This window comes from Tenrec ecaudatus, chromosome 14 (assembly GCF_050624435.1).
Source record: "Tenrec ecaudatus isolate mTenEca1 chromosome 14, mTenEca1.hap1, whole genome shotgun sequence".
Lineage (NCBI taxonomy): Eukaryota > Metazoa > Chordata > Mammalia > Afrosoricida > Tenrecidae > Tenrec > Tenrec ecaudatus.
In genome coordinates this window covers 104,335,946-104,350,437 of record NC_134543.1, presented here as the reverse complement: position 1 = coordinate 104,350,437, position 14,492 = coordinate 104,335,946, and the positions used below count along the sequence as shown (strand labels likewise).

General features: G+C 38.8%; 1 protein-coding gene across 2 annotated transcripts in view; it reads left to right on the top strand.

The window, feature by feature from the left end:
- Positions 1–14,492, top strand: part of UBR1 (ubiquitin protein ligase E3 component n-recognin 1) — a 135,784-nt gene that overhangs the window by 103,344 nt on the left and 17,948 nt on the right. For both annotated transcript variants that reach the window (XM_075531843.1, XM_075531844.1), the window contains 6 exons: positions 323–420; positions 2,360–2,453; positions 4,156–4,304; positions 6,394–6,449; positions 7,939–8,035; positions 13,346–13,413. In XM_075531843.1, the coding sequence (XP_075387958.1) occupies positions 323–420; positions 2,360–2,453; positions 4,156–4,304; positions 6,394–6,449; positions 7,939–8,035; positions 13,346–13,413 (562 nt within the window). The remainder of the gene's footprint in view (positions 1–322; positions 421–2,359; positions 2,454–4,155; positions 4,305–6,393; positions 6,450–7,938; positions 8,036–13,345; positions 13,414–14,492) is intronic.

Genomic DNA, 14,492 nt, shown 5'->3' with positions numbered 1-14,492 from the left:
GAGGGTTGAAATGAGTTGGATGGACTAGGAAGGTAGTGGTGAAGGTAGAAAGAAAGAGGTGATCAGCTTGGAGTATGTTAAGAAGATAATACTTGTAAGACTAGCCGATGGATTGGAATATAAGGTTGTAATGGAAGCAGAGAAGTCAACAGCGGTACCTGATTTTTTACTTGAGCACCTAGGATGGTGGTTATTACCCAGAAAGATAATCTAGAGGAGTTTTATTTAGTGAGTTATGGATCCAAGGAAAGTCAACACATACCGCGTCTCACTTATAGCTTTGTGCCACTAGCTTTGCTAATGTTGAAATGTCTTTTTCCAGTGAGAATGCAGAAGCTCTTGCTCAACTTTTGACAATGGCACGATGGATACAGACTGTTCTGGCCAGAATATCAGGTTACAATATGAAACATGCTAAAGGTTTGCTTAAATTTATTTCATATGTAGCTGTGTGAAAATTATGGATTAGGAGCCTTCATTTTCTTTTGGTGAAAAAATGGTTATTATGCTAAAATAGTTTTTCAAGGAGATTTATTGAATTTTGAGAATATAGATTTTTGAGGCAGAGACTAGGTTTGGTTGAAATCCCATTACTCCCTCTAGTTAGTGTACAGTGAGACAGTATATAACATCACTTACTCTGGAGTCAGGATGCTTGGTTTTAAATTTTGGATCCACTCATTATTGGTTGTGTGATCTTGGACAGCAACTTAACCTGTTTGTGCCTCACCTTCTTTATGTGCAGTGGAAGGATCGTAATAATACCCAATCACCTCAATTTAAGGATTAATTGAGTCATTATATATAAATGTTTGTAGCAGTGAATGGTAAGGCTATAAAAATGTTAGCCATTAGTATTACTTTACTAATATTGGTCATATATTGTTCTTAATACTCTTAATGACAAGTACATTATTTCTAAAGCTGTTACCTTATCTATAATTGAGAAGACAACTGGCTATTAATGAGAAGGTGAGATTAATAAAATAAAAGGGGCATTTTAAATTTGGTAATGAAAACTAGATTATTGAGTGTGGCTATAAATAAATAGAATAAAGAAGTTAAAAGTCCAGTATAGGTTATCCCGGCTACCCAAAATAGAACATTCCTACAGAACTTTATGTCAGCTGATATGGTGTAAAACTAGGAACCAGTTACCATTAGTTTATCTGGAAATACCTTTGAATATTCCCAGACCCCAAAGATCTCCTGCCAAATCATCCTAAATAGCGCGTAAGTCTTAAAATAATCCCACCATCTAGTGTCCACAGGTACAATTCATAGCTCTGGGGAGGGCTGTGTGCTAACTGCAGTTCCCAGGAAAGGCACGCTCACTGCTTAAGAGGCGTGTGCTGTTTCTGTTAGCTCACTGCAAAGCCAGGACTTTGCTTCACTTTCCCCCTAGTTGTGTCAAAGCAGCAGTCATCTTCCAGTTTTTTAAACCAAGAGTGGGTCCTAAAGTTAGGTCTTTGGTAAAAGCAACGTGGCATCAAGCAAACTTTCAAAAAGTGAGAGAACATCTGCACTGAAAAAGTAATCATAGCTCTGATAATATTCCCCCATCGGATTTAAAATGGACTGAAACTCTACCTGGAAGTTTTCCGCATTATTCTTAGGATATTCTACTTTCATTGAGAGACATACCCAATTGCTGAAAACCAAAGATTAAGAAAAAAATCCCTGAAAGTTGTCAGAAAAAAACAACAAACCACATTTCTTAATAGGGAATAACAACTTGAATTCAGTGAAGAAATGAACCGCAGAAATGTTTGCTTTTCACAGCAGGTCTTAGTAACCGTCAGAGGTAGGGTTTAAAGTCAGTCTGCTTTGTTTCAAATCCTTTACTCCTAATCACTAACATGTGTTTCCTTTGTAATAAAATATGATGGAAAGACATTAGTAATGTATTAGGTTAAAAAAAAGAAATACTTGAAGAATAGCACTGCACATATGGTGTTGCCCTTAAAAATGAGAGAGAAAATTGATTGTGCAATACTTATGTGGAGAACAAAAAACTGTCATCCACATTTTATCTGTCATTATCTAGCCCTGGTAGCGTACTGAGTTATGTGTAAGACCGCAGAACATAAGATCAGTGGTTCTAGCCTACCAGTGGCTTTCTACTCCCATAAAGAATTACAGTCTTGGAAACAAACAAGGATAGTCTGTCCTGCCCTATAGGGTCAGTACAAGGCAGACTGATTCCATGTCAATGAGTTGATTTATCTAGTTGGAGTTGTTTGGCTTTTGCTTATTTTTCAACAGTGGTCATAGATCATTTTCTTAAATGTGAAAAATATGTATTGAGATTACAAAAAAAGCCCATGATTTTTCTTTCCTTTTCTTTTTAACTTATAAGGAGAAAACCTAGCAATCCCTGTCTTACTTAATCAAGGCATGGGTGATTCGACTTTTGAGTTCCATTCCATCCTGAGTTTTGGAGTTCAATCTTCGTAAGTATCTAATTGAAGGGGTGGGGTTCCTTTTTTCTGCTAAGACCCATTTGGGTATTTATAATATCATTCATGGGCCATACAAAATTATCAACTTAAAAATCAGACTGCTCTATTTGGTCAGACATTTATTTAATTAACTCCCCCAAATGTGGTGGCTCCAGAAACCTGGTGGCTAGTGGTTATGTTCAGGCTGCAAGGTGTGCAATTCAAAAGCACAGGAAAAACAGAGCTTTGTACATGGAAAGAGTTACTGTCTCGCCTGGTTAACTCACAGGAGTTCTACCTTGTCCTACAGGGTCACTGTGAGTGGCATGGACTCAAATAGCAGTGAGATTGGTTTGGGGACGGCTGGACTGCTTCACTTTGGTCAGGCAGTGATGTTACTTGGTGTTGATGATTTTTCTGGCCTGACGCTCCCCACCCCTGAATTTAAGAAAAAAATGTCCCAGCAAAAGGGACCAAGCTTCCAGAGCCCTGAAGACTAGGGGAAACACCCCTAAATAGGGACTCATTTTCCACTCCACCTTCATTGGCCGCGCAGCTACCAAGAACAAAGGCCGCATCTCCCGATACCTGGCCGACAAGTGCAGCATCGCCTCGCGGATCGACTGCTTCTCTGAGGTGCCCACAAGTGTATTTGGGGAAACGCTTCGCTAGCAGATCGAGGAGCGCCTCTTCTTCTACGAGACCGGGGAGGTCCCCCGGAAGAACCTGGACGTGATGAAGGAGGCAGTGGTTCAGGCGGAGGAGGCCGCTGAGGGGATGACTAGGAAGCTGGAGAAGCGGGAGAAGAAACGCTTGAAAAAGGAAAAGAAGCGTTTGGCTGCACTTGCCCTTGCGTCTCAGGAAAACAGCAGTGCTCCTGAGGGGTGTGAGGGCCCTGAGCAGGAGACCCACGGGGAAAGGCCCAAAAAGAACAAGCAGAGGGCCCAGGAGGCTCCGCAGGAAAATGGATTTGAAGACCCAGCTCTCTGCTCTCCCCAAACCCAAGAAGAAGAGGTCTCAGGTGGAGCTGGTCAGCACTGACCCAGAAGGGACGCCTCTCCCCAAGAGGAGGAAACTGAAACCTCTCCCCACAGAGGAGCCTGCATGGGACCCTCAGGAGGCAGCAAATGGCGGGAGCATCCCAAAGAAAAAGAAGCAGCTCCCCGCGAAGGGGGAGCCCGCCAGCAGTGGACCCAAGGAGGCGGCTGCTAGCAGCAAGAGCAACAGCACTAAGAAAATTAGAGAACTCATTCTTCTTTCCATGTTTCCTTATTTATTAAATATTTGTATCCAGTTGTTTTGTTTTTAAATATACTTTGCCCTTGGAGTGTTATTTTATTAATCAAATTTAACTGGTTTGGGATATTAAGGGTAATCTATGTTAAGGTAGCCATGAGAAAAGAGGAATTTGACTTTTTAACCAATAACTATTCTGTATTGTTCATCTTGAGAGGACCAGATGAGCTTCAGTTAAAGTCACATCCAAGTTGTTAAGTTATATGGGTCATTACACCATTTCTGGGAGATATTTTTTTTGCTTACAAGCAATACAATTATGCTTTCCCCATTTTTTTCCATATTGAATAAATTCCCTTGGGTTCAAAGAGTAATTTACATATGTCAGCAATAGTTCAATTATTTCTGTACCTAATTTGACTTCGATAGGTAATTTCTTTAATAAATCATATATACATATTTCTTGTTTTATTTTTAGGACCAAATATTCAATTAGCATCAAGGAAATGGTCATTCTCTTTGCCACAACAATTTATAGAATTGGACTGAAAGTTCCTCCTGATGAAACTGATCATCGAGTCCCCATGATGACCTGGAGCACATGTGCTTTCACCCTCCAGGCAATTGGTAAAGGCTATGGGGTTTCACAGGAAAAAGAGTGGCCACTGATTTATTTTTATTAAATTTATTCCAGGTTTTTGGTTTTGTTTTTCTTCTGGATGGCTTAGAATAGTGTGGATTATTAAAAGACAATTAGTATTTCAGTAAATTAATGTAGTCTTATGTCAATAAATCTCAGAATGTTTTAACTACCGAGGGCGATAGCCACAGAAAGGTGCCTTGTTAGTCTATTGAATTTCATGTGCAAACCCACCAGTCTCTCCATGGGAGGCAGATGAAGCTGTCTCTTCCATCAGGACTTAGGATTTAGAAACTCGAAAAGGCAGTTCTCCCTGTCCTCCAGTGTCCGGATGAGTAGGAATCAACTTGATAGCAGCAAGAGTTTTTGTATTCCACAGAAACTATAACTGTTTGAAAGAATGACATAAAGTAAGCTAACATGAAAAGGTAACAGGGTTATAACACTGAAGGATGAAGAAGAAAGGACAAGTGAAAAAGAGAAATGACCCAGAAATGTTTGGAACATGCTATTTCATTAGAAAAAGTAAAGGAAGCAAAAGGCACTTACCAGTAAGTTACCAGAAAAGGGAATGGAAGACTGAGGGATTAAGAGGTAGGAATTCACCAGGTGTTATGGGAAGCCTACAGTCAGATTCTCTTACTGTTGCAATATTGAAATCTTCATATAAAAGGCGTGCTAGTGAAGAATCCTTTGGGTTATTAAAATAGCACATTTACCCATGATAGTCATCGAAAACATAACTATATGAAAAGGGAAAAAATTACCATAATTCCTTCAGAGCATCTTTATGAAACCAATTTTACTCTCTTTTTAATGTGCACTCCTGGGAATTGTTTTAATGGAATCTGCTATACTTTCTCTATTTAAATGTGTTTTCATAATTTATAAACACATTTGAATTAAGAAGCCTGAAGTCACTTCTTTCCGAGAACTTCATACCAGCTCCAATCTCTCTCATCAGAGTTTTAGAAGTCACCTCTAAACTTGTTAGATTTAAATCACTAGTATAAAATAATATGTTGGTTGATATTTTTCCTTGATCAAATAAAAATTAAATAGTGGGGGGGTTTAAGTAGAATAGAATATGAGCAAATTGATAAGAAATGTAAAACATTCTCTTGGAGTCATGATCTGTTAAATCTTCAGATTTTCAATAAAGGTATTTATTTACACTTTAGTGCCTGGGAAAACAAGTTTAGGAATCAGGATTTATAGTCAAAGGCAAACATAAAAAAAGGTTCAAAGTTTTAATTGGGTTCTATTTCACTAATAAGTGGTATCTTGTGTTCATTGCAGTACTTTTCCCATCCACTGGGCATAATACCCTACTTTATTTCTAGTGTATAAGCAGCTTTTATTTCATCCCTTTGATAATAGGCATTTATAGGCATTTAAAGTTCATGGGGAAAATGCCATTATCATTTAATTCCATTTTTATGTAATTCAATATAGGATGATAGTTGAAGTATCAGACCAGAGGGGTTTTCTATTATCTATTCTAGAAGCTGCAAAAAGGAAATAGAAAATAATCCCTTGATACTTAAAATGCCAAGAATCAGTGAAAATAGTATAATTTAACAATAAAAACTGGCCAACAAGGCAATACAATTGAATTCAAGTATTTTCAATTCATCTTTCTTCTTTCCCTACTTTTGATATGCTCTGATTCTTTTAAAATAATGCCTGTCAAACTGTAAAGTTACTTTCATTTGCCTTTAAGTATTTTCAAACAAGATATGACTAAATGCAAAAATTACAGCTTTAAAATATTTTAGCATAGGAGAGAGATGTTAAAAGGAATTGAAATGAACCTGGCCACTTTGTCTCTCTCACATATTAGTTACAGATTTCTCCAGGGATCTTATACTTATACTAATAACTCGTCAGTTGTATCCCTGTGTTTTCCTAATATTCTGTAACTCGAAAGTTATAAAAGTTTAGCATGGATTTAAACACGAGACTTAAAGTGGAGAAGTACAAGTCATATGGTCAAAGATATAGTCAGTTAAAGGAAAACTGAGAATCTTAGCCGAATTCAAGATTCATTATTTTTATCTCGTCTTCTTCTTTGAGAAAACCTATTGGGAGATGAAGGAAAACCTCTGTTTGGAGCACTTCAGAATAGACAGGTATGTGTATTACAATAGGGTACATGTAACCTATGGTATGCTTTTTAGAGAGTTCATAGTTAATGCTTAATTATTTGATTTTTATTCACCCTTTTTAGTAAAAATTAGCACAATTCTTTAAGAAATAAGTCTCAATTAAAAAAATTTTTTTAAATCTTTTTATTGGGTAAAAAGTAAGCCTCTTGATTTTTAAAAAAATCATTTTACTGGGGACTCTTAACAGCTCTTATAACAATCCATATATCAATTGTATCAAGCACATTTATACATATGTTACCATCATTTTCAAAACATTTTCTTTCTATTTGAACCCTTGGTATCCACTCCACTTTTTTTCCCCTCCCTTCCCAGCCCTCCCATCCTCCCGGTCCCTTGATAAATTATAAATTATTATTATTTGCATGTCTTATACTATACGCTGTCCCCCCCTTCACCCACATTTTTATTGTTTGTCCCCCTGGGTGGGTGGAAGGAGAGTATTAAACATTGACCATTGTGATTGGTTACCTCTTTCTCCCCGTTTTTCCCCTACCCTCATGGTATCACTACTCCCATTATTGTTCCCAAGGGGTTTATCTGTCCTGATTCCGTGTGTTGAGAGCTCTTATCTGTACCAGTGTACATGCATTAGTCTGGCCAGATAAACTTCTTGATTCTTATGGGAGACTGAATGGTCAATGTTTTAAATTATACAGAACTCACTTCGTCTTGGTGGTTAAATACAACTCTCAAACAAAGACTTTTCAGGTGATAATTATGCCTCTTCCTTATTTACTGCTAAATCAGAATTCCGGTGTTTCCTAGAGACTTTTACTAACTTTACAACGTAAAACAGCATTGAATATTGGTGTTGGCTTAGTTATGGAAAACTATCACAGTGAAATTAAAGGAAACAGAAAAAAATGAGGCAGATCCTGGCACTGTAGCCTCTTACATCAAGCCTAAGCCTGAGAAGAGGTTCCTGAAAAGAAGACTAAAAAAAACCATAAAACAACAGTAGCCCCATAGAGACAAAGATTCCTTAGGCCACCTTCGCCTTGCCAGTTTCCTCTTAATTTCCTGCTTGCTCAAGGATCTTGTAATTCATTTATGTGCTTGCCTGCAATTTCCCAGCTTGCTATTTGGGAAAAGAAGACATTCCCTGAATTCTGTGAATTTTAGATAATCATTTTAGAACTTTTATAAAGATATTTACAGAGCCCTCAGTAGAATAAATTAGACCAGAGTTCAAGAAGTTAATTCTGGAGACACGGGTGCTTACGTGAGCATTGAAATGGTCATAGCTTTAATATTCTTCATCACGGGAGAAAATCGTGAGAAACTTGGTAAGATTATAAATTTTAGAGGTATTAAGAATATTGTGGTTCATTTGCAAGAATGGAGAGTGTATGATTAGTCTGCAACTAATTCTGGCAGACTTGAATCTGTTTTGACAGTGAATGGCTGTCATCTTTCCTTACCTTTTTCCTTTCCCTCTCATACAATCTAGCACAATGGTCTGAAAGCTTTAATGCAGTTTGCAATTGCACAGAGAGTTACCTGCCCTCAGGTCTTGATACAGAAACATCTGATTCGCCTTCTCTCAGGTAGAGTATTTTCTGAATTATTGCTATTATTATTTCCATGCCTTTTTCTAATGCCTGACCTTGTATTGTATTGGGAAATACTACATTCCTAATACTAAAAACTAATTAAAAAATTAAACACCTCAAATAAGCACTAATATCTCATGAGGGAGAGACTAAAATGCTGGATCATCCTCTCTACGTGGCAATACCTGATAGAACTGATGTGCTTGTAGTATAGCTTCTGGCCTATCTTTGAAAAATTGTAATGTGAAAATGTATTAGCAGGAGCATGTTTCTTTACAAAAGCTCTTTGGCAGGTAAGGCTTAAAGTACATAAAGAGATATAAAATAATTGAATTAAACAAACCAACTTCCTCACAAAATGACATTACAGGGCAGCCAAGTTCTAAGTGGGGTACAGATATGTGCTTTGGGAATTGAGACAAGGAAGAGCTCACTGGTCGGCATGAACAGGATTTGAATGGAGCCTAGAAAGAAGGATACATAATAGATTAAGTTGACAACAAAAAGGGCATGCTAAGGGCACAGCACACTGCTTTTTTTTTTATCGTTTCATTAGGGGCTCATACCACTCTTACCACAATCCACCAATTGTGTAAAGCACATCTGTACATTCATTGCCCTCATCATTCTCAAAACATTTGCTCTCCACTAAAGCTCTTGGCATCAGCTCCTCATTTTTCCCCTCCCTCCCTACTTCCCCCTCCCTCATGAGCCCTTGATAATTTAAAATGATTATTTTGTCATATCTTGCCCTGCCTGATGTCTCCCTTCACCCACAGTTCTGTTGTCCGTCCCCCAGGGAGGAGGTCACATGTAGATCCTTGTAATTGGTTCCTCCTTTCCAACTCACCCTCTCTCCACCCTCCCAGTATCGCCACTCTCACCACTGGTCCTGAAGGGATCATCTGCCCCGAATTCTCTGTTTCCAGTTCCTATCTGTACCACCGTACATCCTGTGATCTAGCCACATTTGTAAGGTAGAATTGGGATCATGATAGTGGGGGAGGAGGAAGCATTTAGGAACTAGAGGAAAGTTGTATGTTTAATCGTTGCTACATCGCACCCTGACTGACTTGTCTCCTCCCCGAGACCCTTCTGTAAGGGGATGTCCACTGGCCTACAAATGGGCTTTGGGTCTCCACTCCGCACTCCCCCGCTCATTCACTATGATAAGATTTTTTGTTCTGATGATGCCTGATACCTGATCCATTTTCATTTGACACCTCATGATCACACAGGCTGATGTGCTTCTTCCATGTGGGCTTTGTTACTTCTAAACTAGGTGGCCGCTTGTTTACCTTCAAGCCTTTAAGACCCCAGACACTATATCTTTTGGTAGCCGGGTACCATCAACTTTCTTCGCCACATTTGCTTATGCACCCATTTGTCTTCAGCAATTGTATCATGGAGGTGAGCACACAATGATACGATTTTTGGTTTTTGATGCCCGATAACTGATTCCTTTGGCACCTCTTGATCACACAGACTGGTGTGCTTCTTCCATGTGGGCTTTGTTGCTTCTGAGCTAGATGGCCACTTGTTTACCCTCAAGCCGTTAAGACCCCAGACGCTATATCTTTTTATAGTTGGGCACCATCAGCTTTCTTCACCACATTTGCTTATGCACCTATTTGTCTTTAGCGATTGTGTCAGGAAGGTGAACATCATAGAATGCCAGTTTAATAGAAGAAAGTCTTCTTGCATTGAGGGAGTACTTGAGTGGAGGCCCAATATCCTTCTGCTACCTTAATACTAAACCTATAAATATATGCACATGGATCTATTTCCTCATATATAAATATATTTGCATATGTACATATGCCTCCCAACTCTTTGCTCTATTTCCCTTGACTTTTCTCCTGTCCCACTATCATGCTAAGTCTTCATTTGGGTTTCAGTAATTCCTCTTGGTTACATTACCCTTGATCATGCCCTACCAGGCCTCGTACACCCTTCTCACCACTGATTTGGATTACTTGTTGTTCCCTTGTCCCTGGGTTTGTTAACACCACTACCTTTGCCCCATTTTCCCCTTTCCCATGTTCCCCCGGGACTCTCGGTTCCGTTGTTTTCTCCTCCAGATTGTTCATCCAGCCTATCTTATTTAGACAGACCTGCGGAGATAATAACATGCACAAAAACAAGACAGAGCAAAACCAAGGAACAGTATACAACCAAACAACAACAAACCAGTGACAAAAAACAAAACACAACAAGAAAGAAAAGCTTGTAGTTAGTTAAGCAGTGTTTGTTGGCCTTTGGGAGTGTTTTCCAGTCCATTCTGTTGGGGTACCAAACCCTGACCCCGAAGTCCACCTTTAGCATTCCCTGGGGAACTCGCCGCTCCGTTCCCTTGCTGTTCTGCTGCTGTTCTGTTTTGCCTTGGTGTGGCGGGATCAGATCGGGCACATTTCCCACACTGTGTTTCCAGTGTTGTCCCCTGTAGGGCTGTGGATCAGTGAAGGACGTCGTGTCTCCTAGTGGGGCCGGCCATATGGTCTTCTCTGTGGACTGGCTGCTATATTCGGGAACATTGTCCTCAAGGCCTGTTGGGCCCGGATGTGCTCCACTCTCTCCTCCTCCCCCTTTATCTGCTCCAGTGTGCTCCGGACAGATAAGTCCCTCTTCCAGAGCTGCAGATTCAGTGCTGTTCTTTGAAATACATTCTTCTGGGGGAAGGGTCAAGTGTCCACATAGTAGATGGAATTGGGGCTGGCCCCTCAGACCTCTCCACTGATTCCCTATTCCACGCTGGCATGTTGCATTCACATTTTGGAGCACTGGGTTGAAGTCTGGTCCCTCTTTCCCTGTGGAGATATAAACAATAGCCTCAGGTGGGTTAGACAGGCCACGCTGTTTGAACAAAGATTAAGGAGGCAGCAGAGGGCAAATAGACATGTTTAATAGGAGTAGTGGGGCATTTATCGATAGATAAAATCGTTAAAATAGAGGCTCTTAAATTCCTCAGTGAGAAGGTTGAACCTTATTCTTTAGATATTTGAAAAGCTGAGAAATTTTTGTTCAGTGTTATATGAAGACTAATTTGATAGTGGTTTGTAAATTAAATTGGAGGAAGGTAAAATTAGAGGTAGCACAAATGGATGTCAAGATGTAGCAGAAATGGGGAGATTTGGACTTCTTCGAGATAGGATTTTTAACTAAAATTAATAACAGTGACAGATGTAGGTGACAAGTATTGTTTTGATCCTTAATCTGTAGGAGCAATGTCATCGAGTACCATTGCTTACTATGTGCTAGGTAGCATACTAGGATCTTTTAATATAAATTTCATGTAACTGTCATCCTTCAAAGAAATTACCATTCTCCATATTTACAAATGAGGCAAATGAGGTACAGAGTAGTTACATAACTTGTCCAGTCACAAAACCAGAAAAAGGTAGAATATTTGAACCTTGACCTAACCATTAAGCATTTGCATTTACCACTAAATCAGTAGGTCATGCAAGAACAAGATGTTTTATTTAGCATAGAGGGAAAGCTTAACTGATAGGGAACCCTGGTGGCATAAGTGGATTATGCAGTCTCAAAAAAAAAAAATCAGTCTCAGAAACTCATAGAGACAATTCTTTACAGTTATGCAGGGATCTCTTCAGCAGAGTAAAAAAACAGTTCCAAAATTTCCTATGTAGAATTTTATGGCACACCAGTTCTTCTGGATTAAGGGGATAGATTCAGGACAAAGGATTAGGAATTATTTGTCCTGAAGATACCTGTAGACACCCTTCACACCTGGAGTTGACCCACCTTTGGGAATCACCTTGCAGTCAGATCTGTAAAGTGACCAGTAACCTTCATGATGAACATGCTCAGAGTAATTGACCACACAAGACCAAAGAACAGGATTTTCCCATAAACAAAGTGTGGAAGCAAAGGAGGACAAATGGAAAAGCGGCGGGAGTGGGGTAAAGTGAGGAGTGCTGTTACATTGAGGGAATTGCAGTTAATGTTACAAGACAAATTGTATACAGTTATTGAATGGGAAACTAATTTGTTCTGTAAGCTTTAACTTAAACCATAATAAAAATAAAAACAAATGTCTTGGGGAATAGAACATTGAGACTAAAATAGGTAGGGTATCCTAGACATGTTAATTGGTGTGTCAGTTTTAAAATATGTGGTCGTGAAACTTAAAACAGCCAAATGGTTTATTAATAGTCATGTAACATTCATGACAGAGCCCTGAGTCACTTTACTTTATTTGATCTAGTCAATATTATTAATATCTATGGAGTATTTACTCTCTGCCAAGCATTAGGATACATGTTTTAAATGCTTGTTAATTAATGCAGTCATTTTGTATGTACTGCTAAGTCACTATATTTATAGTTAGAACCAACATTGGACCCCCTATCTAACTCCAGAGCCCTTGCTCTTAAGCTCCATGCTTTTTGCTTAGAGTCTCGGGTTTTGGATTAAGAAATCAACTAGTCTCAAAGGAGTCATTCCTACTTGTTTGGTTTTTTTTGAAATATAGAACTATATTGAAGTATCATTCTTTACCACTCCTTTTTTCTTGATTTCTTGATTCCACTCCCTTGATTGAATTAGAAAGAAAGATCATAGTTTTTTAGCTGTCTACATTACCTTCCAAACATCACAAGAAAACAAGCCACTGCTATCAAATTGATTCCAACTCATAGTGACCCTGTGGGACAGAGTAAAGCTGCTCCCTAGAGTTTCTAAGGCTGTAAATCTTCATAGGAGCAGACTGCTTCATGTTTCTCCTATGGAACGACTGGTGAGTTCTGTCTGCCGACTTGCAGTTAGCAGCTCAACATACCACCAAAATTCCTTTTCCAAACACCAGGCTGTATAAAGTACTGTCTGAATTTGGTCAGGAGGATACTTGTTGCCTCTGCTCACTTGTCCTGCTTTGTCAGCTCTCCCAGTGCCAGCCCAAGTTTGCTCACATATTGTATGTATCACAACATTTTGAAATGTATCGTTAGAACAAGAAGTGGTGGAGAACATCCATAAAGTCAATTGTTTTATTGTTTGGCAGATACTGAACCATCTCTATTTCAGTTAGCCTTGTTAATTTATCTTTTCCTCTTAGGTGTTAACTTTCAGCCCTTAAATTGTACCGAAGGCTTTCTAGAAGCTTTTTTTCAGTTATGGTTCCTATATCTTAAAGAAGTGATATACTAGTCTGTTATAGCTTTGCTTTAGATGGATGTGTCTTGCATTCTGTTCAAGAAGCCTTGCTTAAAAAAGAAGAAACATTGTTATCATATTGAATGAATTACATGAACTTCCCTTTTCTTTTGTTTTTATATTTTTAAGTTGTCCTTCCTACCCTAAAATCAGAAGACACGCCATGCCTCCTATCTGTAGATCTTTTTCATGTTTTGGTAAGTTTAAATAAAAAGAATGTTATTAATATTATAGTTTTATATGTTCTCCATGCAACCTTATGTTCTCTGTTCAGTGTTATAAATTATTGGTGTTCAATCTATATAGTTTGGTGTCCCAATCATTTAGTTTGCAAATAGTTCTTTTAGGGGAGTCTAGTGCTGCACATTTGACTGTGTATCAAGATCACTTAAAAACAATTGTATTAGAGACTCTTAAAACAATTCATATTTCAATGGTTTCAAGCACATTTGTACATATGTTGCCATCATCCCTTTCAAAACTTTTTCATTCTACTTGAGGCCTTGGTATCAGTCCTCTTTTATTTTTCCTCTTACCCTCCCGCCCTATGAACACTTCGATAAATTATAAATTATTATTTTCATATCGTACACCGTCCGCTGTCTCCCTTCACCAATGTTTCTGTTGTTCATCACCCTGGGCGGGGCTTATACATCAATCATTGAGATCAGCTCCCCCTTTCTCCCCCTACCTTCCCCCTACCCTCATGGTGTTGTTAATTGTAATAAAACTCTTATTATTGTTCCTGAGGGAAAAATCACTTTTAAAATGAAAGCACAATTACTTTTCAATATATCTTACCCTAGTTGGTGATACTAGGAGCCTTCAAAAAGTCTGGAAAAGTGGAATTAAAAGATAATGGAATTTTCCCACAAACTTTTTGGAACCTTTCATATGTACTTGGTGTTTGTACATGTAGACTTTTTCTAGGTCTATGATGCTCATGCTTCACCCTGCCCCAACCTTTTAAACTTGTTTATATTATAAGCTACGGATTGTGGTGTGAGTGATGTTAAAGTAACTAGTCATTTGGTGACAGGGAACATGACAGTACATCGAGTTTTCCCCCACACACGTCTAAGGCAACAAATGGCAACTTTTTGTGAGTTTCTCAGAGGACTTTTCCATCTTTATAAATCTATCTGGTCTGACTATTGCTTCAAATTGAGTATAGGAGAAGAAAGTGAGATTGAGGACAGTGGGGAAACAGTTTGGGATACCTGTTGAGCCACATCTCCATCCCTCATTATTTCCAGCCCTCTGCCTAGTGGTTGTC